This window comes from Hetaerina americana, unplaced genomic scaffold (assembly GCF_022747635.1).
Source record: "Hetaerina americana unplaced genomic scaffold, ioHetAmer1.1.p SCAF_12, whole genome shotgun sequence".
NCBI lineage: Eukaryota > Metazoa > Arthropoda > Insecta > Odonata > Calopterygidae > Hetaerina > Hetaerina americana.
The window spans coordinates 575,649-592,532 of NW_027286292.1; the positions used below are offsets into that span (position 1 = coordinate 575,649).

General features: G+C 38.5%; 1 protein-coding gene across 2 annotated transcripts in view; it reads left to right on the forward strand.

Annotated features, from left to right (window-relative positions):
• The window catches only part of LOC139685635 (ribonucleoprotein PTB-binding 1-like), a 146,974-nt gene that overhangs the window by 119,459 nt on the left and 10,631 nt on the right, over nt 1-16,884 (forward strand). Inside the window, exons 2-7 of one of the 2 annotated variants that reach the window (XM_071582580.1) lie at nt 3,271-3,565; nt 4,380-4,627; nt 5,941-6,123; nt 6,821-6,911; nt 8,845-9,353; nt 12,140-13,546. In XM_071582580.1, the coding sequence (XP_071438681.1) occupies nt 3,271-3,565; nt 4,380-4,627; nt 5,941-6,123; nt 6,821-6,911; nt 8,845-9,353; nt 12,140-13,501 (2,688 nt within the window). In that variant the 3' untranslated portion in view covers nt 13,502-13,546. Of the gene's footprint in view, nt 1-3,270; nt 3,566-4,379; nt 4,628-5,940; nt 6,124-6,820; nt 6,912-8,844; nt 9,354-12,139; nt 15,237-16,884 lie in introns of those variants that run through there. The other variant, XM_071582579.1, reaches the window with a different exon arrangement.

Below are 16,884 nucleotides of genomic sequence, written 5' to 3' on the forward strand. Positions count from 1 at the left end.
TACGTGAAGGCCGTGGCCAAAAACCAAAACTGTAGTTGGACCGGTTTCAGCGAGCGCCAGCGCCATGCGGAGCAATGAAAATGTTTCGTACAATAAATAGTGGATACCTTATGTTCTAAGAGCTCGGGTGAAAAGATGGGGGAAAAATTCGGGAATGGGGATTGGTGAAATGAGTCGCCGCCAATGAGCAAGTGTGTGCATGCATGGCTGCTCTCTTATCTCGTGCACGCGGTCTTGCACATGCATGCACTTCGTTCCGCGGATGAAGGCAGCCTCGGGGGCCTTGGCGATATGGGTTTGCGGAGGGATGGAAAATTATTTGCACAAAAATGGAAACATGCGAGGTGTTGGGCACGTTGGGGAGATGTGAGGTTTGGAGAAGGAAGGAAAGGTGGATCAACAAGTAGTGGAAGAGTGGTTGGTTTCGGAAGACTTAGAGAAGGGAAGCATGATTGACAGGTGAACCGGCATAGAGTACTTCACTTGAGAACTATGAACATTTTTTCTTATTCTAGAAACACAATTCCCATTAAACTTACACGAAAAAATTACATGCATTTTTGTAGCTGGATGGGTCAACCACATTCCGTCAGTCAGTCCCTTATGGCTCTCCAAAAAGGCTGAGGCGAATCTGAAGCTCTGACCCCTCCCCCACTTGGCCGTGCCCTGAGGATCCCCTCTGACTCTGGGAATGGCAAATGGGGATTTTTGAGAAAGAACCAGTTTTTTCTTTTTCCTGGTGTCAGGAGGAAATGGAAATTTTGAATTAGCAGTGCTAGATGAAAATATTTTGTCGTTAAAGTAGGGTGATATTTTCATGAATCATCTGTCAAATGTCTTTATTGTTGAATTTACACTCATTTGATATGTACAGATGCTTGTATTTGGAATTTTTAATGAAAATTACACTGATTGAAAACTTCGCTGAAAACTTGATTTGTTGAGTATAAGTACTTTAAGTTGAAAACTTGGAACTGCTGCTGAGTACGTTAGCGAGTATTGAGTGACCAAAACTGTAATTTTTCTCTAGTAATTTTTTTATTATGACCATTGTTTTGATACATTACACTCCTAATCATCAGGCCTGATAAACCAAAACCAAGATTATGATACAAAATCTTATCTAGTGGCAAAATATGACTCATAAAATTTTTGACACAAATTCAATTCCACCCCGAGTGTGCTTTGATCTTGCCTATTTGTCAAGGATGCCCAGGAATGGGTGTGAGCAGATATTTTCATCATGTTAGCATCAAGTTGAAGTTTGGATGCCCTATTTCCACAAGTAGGAGCAACTCAACAGGGAGGATTAAGTTGAACTCATCCCATAAGATAGTTTCGTGGTGTCTGAACTGCCTCATTTGGTGGAGTTATGTACCATGGGAGATAGATAAACATCTGAGGTGTTATCCGTAATCCAGGAGTGAGGAGGAGATCCCAATCACCTCTTTTTGTATCCTGCATGCCAAAAAGCATTGCCACCAATGGTGAGGTATCCAGAAGCAAATTATAGATCTCTGGCAGGAGAATGGGGGCAAAGTGGGGACCCTGGAATCCGCTAGGGTAGCACAGGAAAGGGTGGCACCATCCAAAAAAATAATCATCTGGTAATGATGGCTGCTTGGGGAATCCATGCACAGTGGTATAATCATTAAAATTGAACGGTTGAAGAATTAAGCACCGCATGCAATCAATCCCCCAAATCATTAACTGCCTTCCGACTCTTCCTTGATCCAGTCAACGAGACATGCTGGCTGACCTCAGTTCTCCTCCCGCACCAATGCAATAAAAGTTTTTCCTCATACTATTGCAGTCTTTTTTACTTAAGTGTATGAAAATGTTTTAATTAATTCAGTATTGACAGGGCAGCCATTTATTTGGAAAACTGAGAAAACATGGAATAATAATGATTTTTATTTGGTATCAAATACCAGGATTTCAGGAAATTTAAAAAAAAAAGCCCTGGAAAAATACTTTCTTTGGTTCTTTGCCTTTATACTCTCAAATAGAAGTGAAAGTGAAAACAGTTTGGTAATTTTTAAAAAGGTAGTCTTGAGTTGATAATTTTTCTTCAGGTTTTTGAGCTCCTTACCCTAAATTATAACAAAATTACAAAAAAGATTTGATTGCTTAATCCATGCATAACCAGGGATGCTTCATTGTTGTATCATACCATTGCAAATAAAACAGTTGCTGTAGTGGTTTAGTTTAAAATATTTTGTGGTTCCCTTTTGATTCATTTAGCACTCAACAGCATTGCGTAAGGATTTTTCAAGTACACCAGCAAAAAAAATGTCATTACATTGAATTTCTGCAGCTTCAAGTCCCTCAGGGTCCCCCAGCACCCTAGCCAGGGTATTAAATGCTGGCTGTTCTGAAAGCACATTCACGTGTACTTTTGAGTCTGAAAACTCTCAGTTGCCATCAAATGTTATATTAATTCTAAATAATATTATCAAATGTCTTCCACATATTATAATGCCTCACTGTTATGGGTGCAAATGATGCTGCAGCTAAACTTCTTGGAGAATTGATGAGGCAATACTCTGAGATCTTTATCATGTTCAAAGTATGGGAGGATTTGAAGTTCAAATGCAATTGCAACGCAAACAGAAACATAGCAGACTAATAATCTACATCACCGAAATTCTCACCTGATTTTTTTATAGGTGATGATGATAAAAGCATACCACTTATAGTGATGATGAAAACAAAGGACACTTTCATGGAAGTTATGCGTTATTGTAACGGATCTCATATTTATGAATGTATGCTCCTGATGACTGTCGGTCAAGGAGTTAATTCTGTAATGTTGGAAGGGATGTGCCACATCCACCATATCCACTTAATCATACAATTTCTCTGTGCATAGTGTTAATAAATTTTTCAGATAATTAGCAATATCCCTTGTATCCTCTCTCATTAACAATCAGCGTTGAATTTGTATAGGCAGGTGGCACCACAAGAGGAAGTTATGGGAAATTGTGAGTCAAACAGGGCCAATGAAGGAATTTATTTCCCATCACACAGTTCGTTAAAACAATAGAGTAGAGATAATCTTGTATGACAATTTGAAGTACCGAAAACATAACAGAGCTAAGTGCAAATAATAACCGGTCACACAGGTGTCTTATGACCTATCACACCCTCAAAATGGTAAAGCAGTGTGTAGTAAATCGATCATGCCCATGTTGACATGTTACTGCAACAGTTGGCATTGTTATTTGTAAGTCTTAAGTGATTATTTTGTGGTGTGTTGTATTTTTGCAGGAAGTGCGGGAGCTCCTTTCAGACTTTCCAGTTCAGTCAGTGCTGATGATTGGCTCTGGTACTGGATCTGGCATGGCACGAGTGGCACTGGAAGACCCGGAGATGCTCGAAGACTGGGATCGTGAGCGCATATTCCTCCTCCGAAGTCAGCGCTTGCCAGTCATGCCATCACCCACAGAAATGATGCTGTGCATTGCTCGCCTGCCTCTTGATTACACCGAGGAGCAGTTTACATGTCTCGTTTGTTGCTGTGGAGAAGTCAGTCGCAGCTTTCTTATGATCAGTGAGAAGACAGGTGAGTGAGTTGAGATAGGTGCCATTTCCATTAAATAGAGCAATACTTTTTTTGGATGACGGTGGCCAATCAAATATGTGTTTATATTAGGCCCTCAATACAAAGGAGCGTATCACAGAAGAATGTTAAGTATTAGCGTATTATTTGAAGGCACTCTTAAGCTGATATATCTGCACAGAAAATAGCAAAAAAATAGGTTATTAGTTGACCTGTTGGCAGGCTTCAGTGAACAATTTGAAGTGTGCATGTAGTGAAATACCATTTTGGGCAATAATATATTTTTGGCAATGTTATACCAGCCCCGGTGGTGGCGAAGTAAAGTCCTCGTCTGCCAACCCAAGGGTCACGGGTTTGATTCCCACGTGGGTGAGCTTATCCTCCACCTAGGGCTTGGGTGTTTATAATTGCGTCCATTGTTATCATTGATAATTGTCCGATGTAAAGGCCAAAAAGTGCTGTTTTTGGACTAATGCTAAATAAATGTGTGAATAGTGCCTCTCTTTAGTGTTTAATTTGCAACTTGCTTCTGCTTTTGTAACCTTTTGGTTGGTATAACCTAAAATGTCTGTTTTCTATGCATTTCACTGCTCTGATATCTACACTTACTGTCTTGATTGAAAGATAATTGCATTGTTTTGTTCAACTAGTTTTATGGTTGATTACACGGGTTATTGGTAGACATAGAAGGATTATCTAAGTATGGAGAAAGTGTTGTATATTGTGCTACATAAACATTGAATTGTATGCATGACAACTTCGGTTTTTTACCATTCTTAATTTTTTTTCTGAAAAATGTTTCCAAACATCTTTTCAGGTGAAAGCAAAGGCTATGGATTTGTGGAATACACAACCAAAGAGTCTGCACTTCATGCCAAAAATGTGCTGGATGGAAAGCAGATTGAAAATTGGGTGCTATGTTGTGATTGGTTGGATTCCAGCCATGTAACGTTTGAGTCTTTACATTCTAAGTGCCTCTATGTGGATCAACTGCCTCAAGACTTTCGTGATATGGGCGAGTTTCGTAAAGTATTCAGCTCTGTAGTCAACCCTCCATATTGCCAGGTATTTATGCTTGTCTGTTGATATATTAATGTATTTTCTCTCTTTATTGAATCAAATTTCTCTATTCTGTGGCATGCTTCCTTTTATTCCTGCCCACATTTTGAGTGAACCCTGCAATCCACACTTAACTCATTCACTGAGTATATCTTACTATAAGGCATGGCTACTAAAGGTTCATCGATAATTTACACCCATGTGTGATTCATCTTTGCATTTCCTGTGTCATTCGAATGTAACAGCCGTCTAGTAATTTTGTCGAGAGTATGTGGAAAATCAATATGCCCCCAAAGCACATGAGGAAATGATACTCAGGGGATAATTAATGTCATTGCAACTCTCAATTTCTGGTCAACACCATCACAGTCATAGATGTAACTTGAGATGGTACCCATATGCTCACTGGCAGTAAATTTGATGCAGTCATGGTGAAAATAATGCTCGAATTAGAAGGTAATAAAAAAATATTTTTGGCTAAATGCAGACAAAGTGCTATAATGACTTCATGACAAGTGAAAGAAAGAATTATGAATAGAGAGTGTTATAAATTAAATATATATAGCTCATTTGGTCTCAGCCGGTCTCAGCTTAATGTATCTACTATAATGCTAGAAAATCATTTTTTTAGAGGTACAAAATTTTTTCTGGATTTTTAATAATATTTCAGCTGGGCTTAAATTGGCTTTATAGTTTATTTCCATCAGAAAATTTTAAAAAAATGCATCTCTTGAACTTTTGCTTTTTTTAATAACTAAATATTAATAATTTTTTATCATAATATTGTGAGCTTCAAACACAGTGACCTGTAAATACCCTCTTTTTTAAACCACCCAATTAATTATCCTGGAATACCTATATGAACTACGAATTTTTGATGGGCAAATCCTATTTATCGAATTTCTCCTTCATAGCAAATAATTTTCTTGTACATTATGTGGCTGGGCTGGAGAGGAAAATTGGCACACACTGTCATTTTGAGGAAATTTATTTCAAAGAGATTAATTGTCTTCAAAAAAATATGATAGCATCAAACAATCCTGTGCTCTGATGATCAATATTTGTTTATGTTAAACACCTCTGCATGATAGTCTGGTGGTTAAATCCTGATGGGTAAATTCCGTGTTATCTATCGTAAACCAACCTTCTGGTTAATTGGTGTGGTGTAACAATAGGCTGTCCTTAAAAAAAGAAATCCATTTTCTCTCATGCATGTATGCTTTTGAGTTCTAAATGTCTTGTAGTTAGACATTTATTCACACACTGAGAGACCCAGTTGGTGCATTTGTGATGGCTCATATTTATGCTTTCAATTGCAGATAGCCCTAAAAAATGGCTGCCCCCAGAACTGGGGATTGGTAGAATATAACTCAGCAGAGGATGCTGAACACACCCAAGTCTCGCTTCATGGCTATCAGCTGAAAGGCCAGAATATACGCATCTCATACTACATCCCTGGTGTCCGTGCTATAAATCTATACCTAAAGCTGCTGAATGACTCTGTAAGTATTTTTGCTACTTAGGCATTTACATTAAGAAGTGTATTTTTCTTGAGAAATAGTATTTTCCAAGTTTTATCCTCTTCCTGGAGGATGAACTTCATTTTAGGTGCTGATTCACATACATTTATTTCTAAATCAGTCCTGAGGAATATCATCCATTACTTTGGCAGCACTCAATATAGAATGGTTATCAAGAGAGTAGTGTTCATAAAAAGGCATATGTTAGGTACTCATCAAATGATTGTGCATATGTAGAAGCTAGACTTCTTGGATCGAAACCTGAAAATCAATTTTTGATCCTTATAAAATTTGGTATACAGGGAGAAGGTATTGGATAAGGTTGTCTTTCACTACTACCTCTCTCATATGAAATGCAGCGTTTTCCCACAGCTTGTCACCATCCCTGTTTGATGATATACAGCCTCTGTAAAACACTACATTTTCAAGGCTGGTATTTCAAATGGCATCACCATAATAATATACAGCTTTCAGGAGAATTTTAGGGCATAAATAGTACTTTCAAGTATATAAAGTCAAATGCAAAATATTGTGCTGTTTGGGATATTGGTTTTCAATCGAAAGACACATTGCTTCTAAATAAATGTTGTATCTCTCTGAAAAATATTAAGGCCATCTTTGTTATTGATGGAAGATTTTATTTTTTAACATAAGCCTTGACCTTGCTTTATTATTTCAGGGTAGCAAAGGGAAATCTGCTCTATTACCAGATCCTCCAGCACCAGCAGTGTTCCAGCAACTTCAGAACTTAGCCAAGCAAAATCCAATATGTAAGTTTAACTCTTGGTTATAATGTATATAGATAATAAACTAATGAAATATTGTGGAACCTCGTGCGACAATCATAATTTGTTCCAAGATCTTTCATATAAAATGAAACACTCATTTAATGAATTAATTTTTCGCTAATAAATTAATGTAAAATATGAAAAAGACATTCTATGTATGAATAAAATTATGGTTTATTCATCAAAAATTAGTCATTCATTGTTTAGAATTGTGGGTAACGTTCATCTTTTCTTCTATCAAGGAATGAAGCAACCAGGAATGAGAACTCAAAATATAAAAACAAATAAAATTCTAATAAATAGTTCATTATTTATAACACGTACCATATTCCTTCTTGCTAGAAATCTGTCCAGAGATATTTGTTCTTACTGATGCTTCGACATTGTGTAACAGTGCGACTCAGCATTATCATTTAATAAATTTCTGGTGCTCAGAGCCACTGCCTTTTTAGGGTGATGCTTTGTATGCATGGTAAAATGCAACAGTTTCCCATGATCTGCGCATCACATTTAGCTTGTTGTTTTGGAATTTACAATTCTTGAAGGCTCCTTAAGTTTCTGAATGGATAACAAGAAGGGGTTTAATTTTCAAAATGCCTCTTGCATTTGTGCAAAATAGCAGCGTGAAACCAACTTTCATTTGCTTGTGGCCGGGAAATGCATTTGCCTCTACTGTTACGTGTACATATAGAGGTTTCCGAGAGAAAGACCTGTCTCAACATAATTAAAACCTGATGCAGCAGGTAAACTTCAGAATCTTCGAGCTTCTTGTAGTCACCAATAATGTTCTCTGCTGCCTTTGAGTCAGAGCTTGTTGCTTCATCATAAATCACAATGCTGTGGGTACCAGTTCTTCTCTTAAACTTCTTGAACCACACACGGCTCCCCTCAAATACTTCTTCAGTTTTGATGATCTTGGCATCTGCTTAACGGGGTTGGCAAAAATCACTTTCACCTTCTAACTAACTATATTCTCATTAATAGTGGTGTATTGCTATTGCTTTTCCTTTTTTCATATTATAAGCAACCTTTCAACAAGTTGAGAATACGTAACCTGTTATGTCACTCTCTTAGAAGCATCTATCGCCTTAATCTTGTCCATGTTCCTGAAGGAATGGCAAATTGTTAATGTCAACCGATTGTGTGTGCAAGATCAGCCACACTCACAGCTTATGCCCACTTTTCAATGATTTTAATCTTTATTTATATTGTTATTTTTATTCTTTGATGGCTGTCTTCTTGGGAATTTTTCTTTGGTGGCATTTTAAAAACTATGCCTAAAATCTATTATGCTCTGCACAAAAAATCATGAATAATATGTCTGAAAGCAAGTTTGGAAAAATGCGTAATCGCTAGCAACACCTAGATGCTAGTGGAATGAGCATTAAACATAAACTAATGTAACAGGCGTGGAATTATTCCGGAACTCCTCTCTCCCCATCACTCATTAAGGGAAAAGTCTCTCACTAAGTAAGTCGTTTTGGTCAAATATTTTTGCTCACTATGCAAATTACTTGCTATGTGCGGTGCTCATTGAGTGACGTTCCACCATAGTCTGTCTCCACCATCTGTTCCACCATATCTGTTGAATAAAACTATATAAATTTAAGTGCTTGAGCCTACCCTATTCTAACTTGAGACTCCCAAGATCTCGTCTGTGTAGCTTTGTATATTCTTCACTTGCACATGGTTGTGTGGGGGAGTTAGGACACATTTTGAATTGCTTATGGATAAGGGTTTTTTATGGTTATACCTGTTAATCAAAACTTTCTCTAAAATCTCTAAACTGAAATCATTTTAAAATTTAAAAAAGATTATGTTATGATCATTGGTTTCAAAGGATAACAATCTAATATCAATTCAATTAATGGACTACCTGCAATATACTATCATGGAAATCTTTCCTCCGTTGCAGTTGCCCAGAATCTTCAGTACATAATATTGACCCAGATTCTGAGTCTTCAGAATAAGGGCAATGGAGGTGAAAACCAAAAGAAAGAAGTTGCGGCTCCAAAAAATACCAAAATTGGTGGAATGCCAAGTGGTAATGGCATCCAGAGGGGACCGGGTGCCTCTGCCATTGGAGGGCCAAGTGTGGAAGAGTGCGGCAGTGCGCCCATTGGCGACAACACCCGTGCTGCATTGGTCATCCTCTTGGCTGCACAAATGCAGGCCCAGATGGGCAACAACCACCCTTCCCTCCTGGGAAACCCACAGATGTTGGCCACACTACAGAGTCTGTTGAAGCAAAGTGGTCCCACAGCTACAATCGTCCCTCCAAGTGCACCCGGCCCGAGCGGAATGGGCGAGATGCCGCCTGGAGTGCAGCACCCACCCCCCTACACATTTGGCCCAGGGCACATCATGCCCCCTGAGAGTCGGAAAATTCCAATTAAAAATGGATTCATGAAAGGCATGCAAAAGGTACGCTGCTGCGCTTCCATTACACAGTGGTCGCCATGTACGTTGAAAACTGCTGAGGAATCTCAGACTTTATTACCTCCTGGAAAAATCTGATAATGCTGCTTTCTTTGGAGATACTTTGGAATTTCTCAAAAATTAGCCTTGTGATATCAGATGACATCAGGGTAATCATTAATAATCACAAACTTGATCACTCCTGTGAAGTGTTTTCCAGGCACCAAAATGATGAACTTAAAATTAAGATGTTATTTGCAGGGAAACAGGCTCCATGTTGCAAGTCAATTAGACTGCAGTCATTATTTGAATACATACCATTTGGACAATGTGAGATAATTTCACAGCTAGTGGCTGGATTCACTGAATCCCTTCTCCAATATCTCTGCATTTGAATTTACCCATTTTTTCACTCTGAGTTAGTCCAGCAACCCGAACTGGGAGCTAGAGTATCAGTTCTTGAAAAGCTGTAGCAAGGAAGAAGGAGATGAACTCTTCCTTGTTCATACAAGTTTTAAATAAGTTGCTCATAACCCCTGCTGCCCACATATACATACGTATTGGTGAGCCCTCTTGGGGCGAGAAAGACATGTGGTAGTTTCTTGGATGTTGAGCTGTAGTAAATGCAACTTACGCATGGGAATGGCTGTGGAAATTTTTGTCTCTTTGCTTCAAGTCCACAATTGTATATCTTCTATGAATATCTTTTATGACCCTAAGTTTAAACAATATTTAGGTGCAATATGCAGTTTTTAGTGAAATTACATTTATTATGTGGTGAAAAAATGGACTTGGGGCAAATGTTTGTTTGTATATGAAGTAATAATGGGCATTGAGCATTTATTTTGAGATAAAAAACTCACATGACTGTGGAGAATACATGGCAACTTCTGATATGTTGTTGCACATTGTAGTGCATTCAGATTTACAAGAAAGAGGCAAAATTTCTGTATATTTTGAAATAATGGAATGAGACTGGGTTTTGCCTGCACATAAATATCTTAAATGTTGTCTATTGCCAAAAGGCCAGAATATTTGCTAAAACAAAATATTCATGCATCTCTTTAGTAGTATGAACACTTTGTTTGCATGGTATATTTACAATGACTGTAAAATATCATTCCATCTAGGTGACTTTTAGCAACTCCAATTCAATATTCCAAAAATTCCTCTAGTCAGGGTGAAGGTGGCAGGGTTGAGAATTCAAAAGCATTGAACAATTGCAAGGAAGTTACTCATGCTCTTTGGCAACTGCATGTATTGCAAAATTTTTCTGGATAAGGTAACTTGTTTCAGCTGATAATTCAGGTGAATGCGAGGCATAGTTATTGTATCATGTCTTTGTTAATGAATTTATTTTACTTGCAGTTTGCCAATATTTAATACCTTTTACAATATTTCCCAATTTGTCAACATTGTGCCCCTAAATTAATAATTTTCATTTATGCTCGCATCAAAGTGCCTTAGTAGTGTGTTATAGAAAGTTTCTGCACATCATTTTTCTACCAATGCCAGACAAAATTTTCTTCCTCTGTGTGTCACAGAAAGTGCCATATTGACGATTTGAGAGTGTCGTAAAACATGTGTGATTTCTTTCAAATTGCTGGAGGTTTATCAGATTGATTATTTCCAATTTATAAAATATTTTCATTCCATACTCTATCAAATTAAATTTCAGTTCTGTACTTGGGAAGGCCATTAAATAAATGAAATACTGATGTGGATAAAAATGTGAAACATAAAAAGTATATCATTCCTGAGAATTTATCAATTATATGTATTCGTATATCCTGATTTCCTGCCTATTTAATAGGCCCTGAGCATTTTCAAAACCAAACTTACTCCAGTCATTTAACTGCGTCTTTTCACATGAAAGAGAGATTGCATTATTTATTATTCAACTTTTGTTTCAATTTGTAATTACTGCAGAAATGGCTAATTAATCTTTTTTGTGGTGAAAATTTGTATTGCTAAGAGTTATTGTCAAGGTATACCTAGATATATATGAAAACTACAGCTCATGTACCGCCATGGGAAAAATCTTAATTTTTACAAAATAGTAATATTGATGGTCCCTAGCTCTGTTATGTATGTCAAGATTCTATTTTGTTGTAAGCCTTCCTATTGAGGAGATGTAATTCAAAAGTTTCTGTGCTAGTTCTTATGTATTTGCATTTACTGCACATTCCTTTTTCTAAAAAATGGAGTTGCTTTTGCTTCATTTTATGTCATTAATTTCCCATTGGAGTAGCAATGAATTCCCACAGGATGCAAAAGTATTTTATTTTATCAAAGGACTAATGAAAAATTTTATCATTTTGTGAATTTGAAGTCATGAAGTAATCCATTAGATACTTCACGAAAACCTCATTCTATTTTATTGGCTTGTGAACTCAGAGTAAAGCAGGAGACCTAATGGAGGGGTAAAGCCTCGATTCTGAAGTATCGCCTAAAAGTGTGTGTTCACCATTGTCCTGTCAACCTTTGTTTTGCTTGTTTTTATATTTTTTTTTAGGTTTTCAAACTAATAAATAAAATTAGGCTCATTTTATCATACGAGTAAAGAATATTATGAAAATGCAAGCTGAAAGTGTGTGAATTTGGAAACATTTTCAACTACACTCAGATATTTTATGCATATGATTATTTTTAGCATTGCAGAAACACACAAATACGATGTAGAGGAAAAGGTCTGGCTTATCAAATTGTAAAGTGGCACGTCCTGTTTCCCCTAAAAGTTTTACCCTGTAATTGATGTTACTAATAATGTACCCCGTTATTCTTGCACACAGGTGCCACTTCTCCCCAACCCACCGTCCTCAACCACGAGCCCTCCCCCAGCTGAGACAACCCCCAGTGGCTCTCCATTTGCCAACCCAGCCACTAAAGACTTGGCAGCCACTGTCATGGGTCATAACACACTCCCCCCTGCAATCCAAGACATAGCCTCATTCTGGAATGGCTTACTGGCACAGCTTCAAAACCAGAACAGTATAAGCCCGGATTCTTCCTTATCCATGAACAAGAATTCAATATATGATCTCCACCACTTGGGATTCAATGCTGAGAACTTATTGATGGGTGAGGAATTGCAAGGAATTAACTTCCCGATGCCCAGCTTGCCCAATCCACATGGGAAAGTGTCCCTCCCGCAGTCGCATCCACTCGAGGCAGAGCAGGGAATACCCTTCCCAGACATGCACATCCCTGGCGATCTTCAGCAGACCATCACCACGCTCCTGGACAATGCACACAACTTGAACCGCCTACTTGGCAATTTGACAAATGCCATGCAGTCAAATCCGGGAGGGTGTGGGCTGCCAGTGGGCACCAGCGGGCCACTGCCGGCTTCACAGGGCCTGCCTGCTCCACCCCGGCCTCCTCCCCCCCCGCACCTCACGCCTGCGTACCCATTTGTCGGCCAGTCGATGGGCACACAGCCCATGGCCATGTCGGACCGCATTATGGGTGCGCTCCTGCGTGCCGGTGTGCCACCCCGTGGAGCTTCCTCCTCTCCACCCGAGCGCCGCTGGCCTCACCACGTCCCCCCATCCTCTGCACCCATGGCCCAGAGGATGGCCACCCCACGATCACCCATGCAAGTAGATCACCGCCTCCGTGCACCCCCTCCGGGCAGTGGCCAGCCTCCACCGCCCCCGGGATCCATGGCACCACCCCCTCCAGGGCGCCAGGCAATCCTAGCATCTCCCATACGGCAGCAGCGTGGCGGTGTGTTCCCCCCACACCTTGTGGGCGGGCATGGGATGCACGAGCCCATGGGGTTCCTTGCCGATGTGAAGGGTGGAGGCATGGGGTCAGCATTTGGGCCGGGTTGGGCAGCCGCAGCGGGGGGGAGTGGGAATGCTGAGGGGCCATTTCTCAACCCACCCTCGGGGCCGCAGTTCAGGGCCCTGGGGAGCCCACCTGGAGGGATGATCCCAGGGATCTGGGCACACCCAGGGGCGGCCACTTCCCTCCTTGGCTCGCCCCCAACTGCGGCCACATTGGTGGCACCAGCTGGGCAGAAGCGGAAATACGAGCACATCCTGCCATCTCCAGAGCCAAGCCCTGAGGGGAATTACATCGGCCAACACTCTCAAGGTTTGGGAGGTCACTATGCAGACTCATACTTTAAAAGGAAAAAGAAGAACTAGGTAGGGGTTGAGAACTATGAAAGCATCATTTGAGCCAAATAACAGGTATTATTGAAATTTTAGTTTTACATATCCATATGAGTTGTTTGATGAGCTATCTCACTGCAAAATTGTCATTCCCATGTTCAGTACATAATATGCAGCTCCAAAGTGCCTTTTATGTATGCACTATATATTTATTTAATAATAATTTTAATCCAATGAGTGATAACATATTTTAAAAAATGTACATTTCAGGAAATATTTTGCTAAGAAATGTAACCTCCTAAGGCGTCTGTGAAAGGATAAGAATATAAATTCATTATTTTGAATTATCTGAAACATTGGAATGTCAGAGAAGTATAGGGTTTTTAATGCTCTGAGTTTCATTTACAAACAGGTCTGATGAAGAATAATTTTTACTTGCAGTCTTTAGTTGTCTGTCCTATATCTATTAAAAAATATATCTTTGTGAAAAGGTTTCATCCCTTCTGCTCGTGTTCTGTGTTATGAATTTCTTCTCATTCTGTCCTAGCTATTGGAAAGGGTGGCTAAGTCCACCATTTCATGTTTGTGATGTGTGTTAAGTATTAATCTTGCCGTCATGCATTTAATCAGTTAGTTCATCTGTCGAGCTTTCTCGTAGTCTACTGGAATTATGCATTGGCTCTTAGGAAGGTCATGGATTACGAAGTGAATTGAATTTAATACTTGTCGCTGTCCGCTGTATGCCAGATGGCAATGATGGTACTTGTGATATGTCCTGTAAGGGTATAATTTTTAATTCTATTTTTGTTGTTTGTGAAGTATTAAGGATTTAACTTTGATAGGTGTGAAGTATAAATAGAGTATATTTTCACACAGGTAAACTAATAACATTTGGATGCTTTGTTTTTTACATGGCTTTCTGATTCAAGCTTTAAGCCACAATTTTAAGAAAAGAACATCAAAATATCATACAAAAGCTCTAGGCCTGTATTTTTATGGAATATATTTAAAAAAACATTATCTGATATTGTAAGCATATAGGAAATATTTATCTATCACTGTTGTGTCATTTGGCACAAGAATTTTATTGATACATTTTCAAAATCACATATATCATCTGTTATTCACGTTTTGTAATGTTGTGATCAAGCACATTAACTACATTACAGTTAATTTATTCAAAATGTAATGCATACAAACATTAAGTATTATGTGTAAATACTATGTGTTTACTTTGTGGAAAACTGCATTATAATGTTAGATAGTGTATTGATTGTCAATATGCATTTAATGGAAGGTAGGATTTTCGTACATTTTTGTTTAGGCTTTGCTATTGTACAAGATAATAAATGCCATGAAATGTCTTCATGGATCAAAGTCTGTTTTATGCTGTGACATGCTGGTAATATTTGGAACATATTTACATGTATTGAAACTATTATTAATTCTTTAAATTTTCATCCTTGTTTTACCTATCATTTGTTTGCATAATTTCAACTATTCCTTTGAAATGACTTGATTACTTGACTGTTTCTTTATATGCATTTGGTAGCCTTAGTATTCCTTCTTGTCACAAAGAATTTCTCATTTTAAGCCACATTATGGCATCTTGCTTCATTTCATGCTGTGTATGTATTAGAATTGTGTCACATACATACCGACATCCTTAATTTCACATGTGCTGTGCTTGTAAGGTTATATTAACTAGTGTTCAAATGTGTACTTCATCTTCATGAATATAAAACAATGATGCATCATTAAAACCTTGATTTGGCTAATAACTTTAATGCAAGTTATTCATTTACCTATTCACACTCACACTCTTGGAATCCTTTTAATTGTGAGGACTGATGGCACTCTGGTGATTTATTAGCTGTTACCGGACAACACTGTACTGTATGCCTGTATTATAATTGGTATATTTTCATCAGCATGTGACAGAAATGTTTAACACACTGAGTAGCATTATTTGTGAGAGAATAATACACTTACATTTGATAGTTGCTACTTATCTAGTGGTGATACATGAATCAATTTCATTTGGTAGAAGACACATGCAATGGTCATGCTTCATAATTGGCATGTGCACGCACAAAAGCAAACTTGTAATTTTATCTGTTAGGTGCAGCTGTAAGTTGACCATGATATTTTCTTGTTGGCCTATCTCTGTATCTTATTTCCTGGAACAGGTGAAAGTGCCATCTCAAGAAATATCTTGGTGTGTAGTTTTTGGTCTCTCTTATGAGTTTGGTGAAAATAATCAATATTAGAACATGAGGCTCTTTACTCAAAAAGAATAATTATTCATTGAATAAATTCTACTATCTGTTTGCTCATTATTCAGGAATACTGTGTGAATTTTGTGTGCCTGTATCCTATTTTTATAAAAATTTGTTTTTGTCAATTCCAAATGCCTAGATAGTGTGTATTAAGCGAACGGTAACTACGGCCGTATGAATATTATGGGAAGAGTCAACCCCAGCCGTACTCTTATGAATGGGCAAAGGATGGGTGAGGGAAATTAGAGAAGATATATGCAGCAAATCAATAAAAAAATAACTGAAATTAAAAAATAAAATAAATATCATAAAAATGCAAAAAATAAATAAATAGATAACGCAAATGGTTAGAACCAAAAAATCTCTGGCTAAGGTTTACTAGATTGCATTGAGCCTCGCCCTTGTCAAACACTCAGCAGTCAGGGGCTAATGAGAGAATTATCTCTGTGCCAGCTGCCCTAATGAAGTGAAATAAATGCAAATTAATCACGTACTCTCTAGCTTGGTTATACTATACATCTACATCTACATAATACCCCGCAAGCCGCCGCAAGGGCGTGTGGCGGGGGGTGTTAGGTCACCAACCGTAAAAACGAAAAATACCACATGCAAAAAACAACACGGAAAATTACACCCCAGCAGCGCACACACTCATGCAAAACTCCCTCCAACCAATACTCATGCAAACACATACACCGCAAAACAACAAAAAACTGCACCCCAGGATACAGCACGAAAGCCATCCTAAAACACGCAAGCCAGGACACAACAAGCAAGAATGTGAAACATCACTACCACATGAAAATGCACCACAAAACACTCAACCCCCCAAAGAGACAGTAAAAGGAAGGGAATTCGACCCAACGTTGCAGGTAGCAGGAATTTCCCCCCGCCGGGAGGGAAGAGGGACTGAAAGGGAAACTTAAAAACAGATTAACAGAACACGAATGATGTCATGCGGAAAGAATGGGTTATTATAACAAAACACATAAGGTTAGTGGAGGAGCATGCATTTAAGTAGAACTAATTATTTTTTAGACACTGAGGGTGGCAAGTGGAATTTTTACTATCTATAATCCTACAGTTGCTATCCCGTATTGTCCGTGGGAAGAAGGAGTCCTTGAGTCGGCTAGTCCT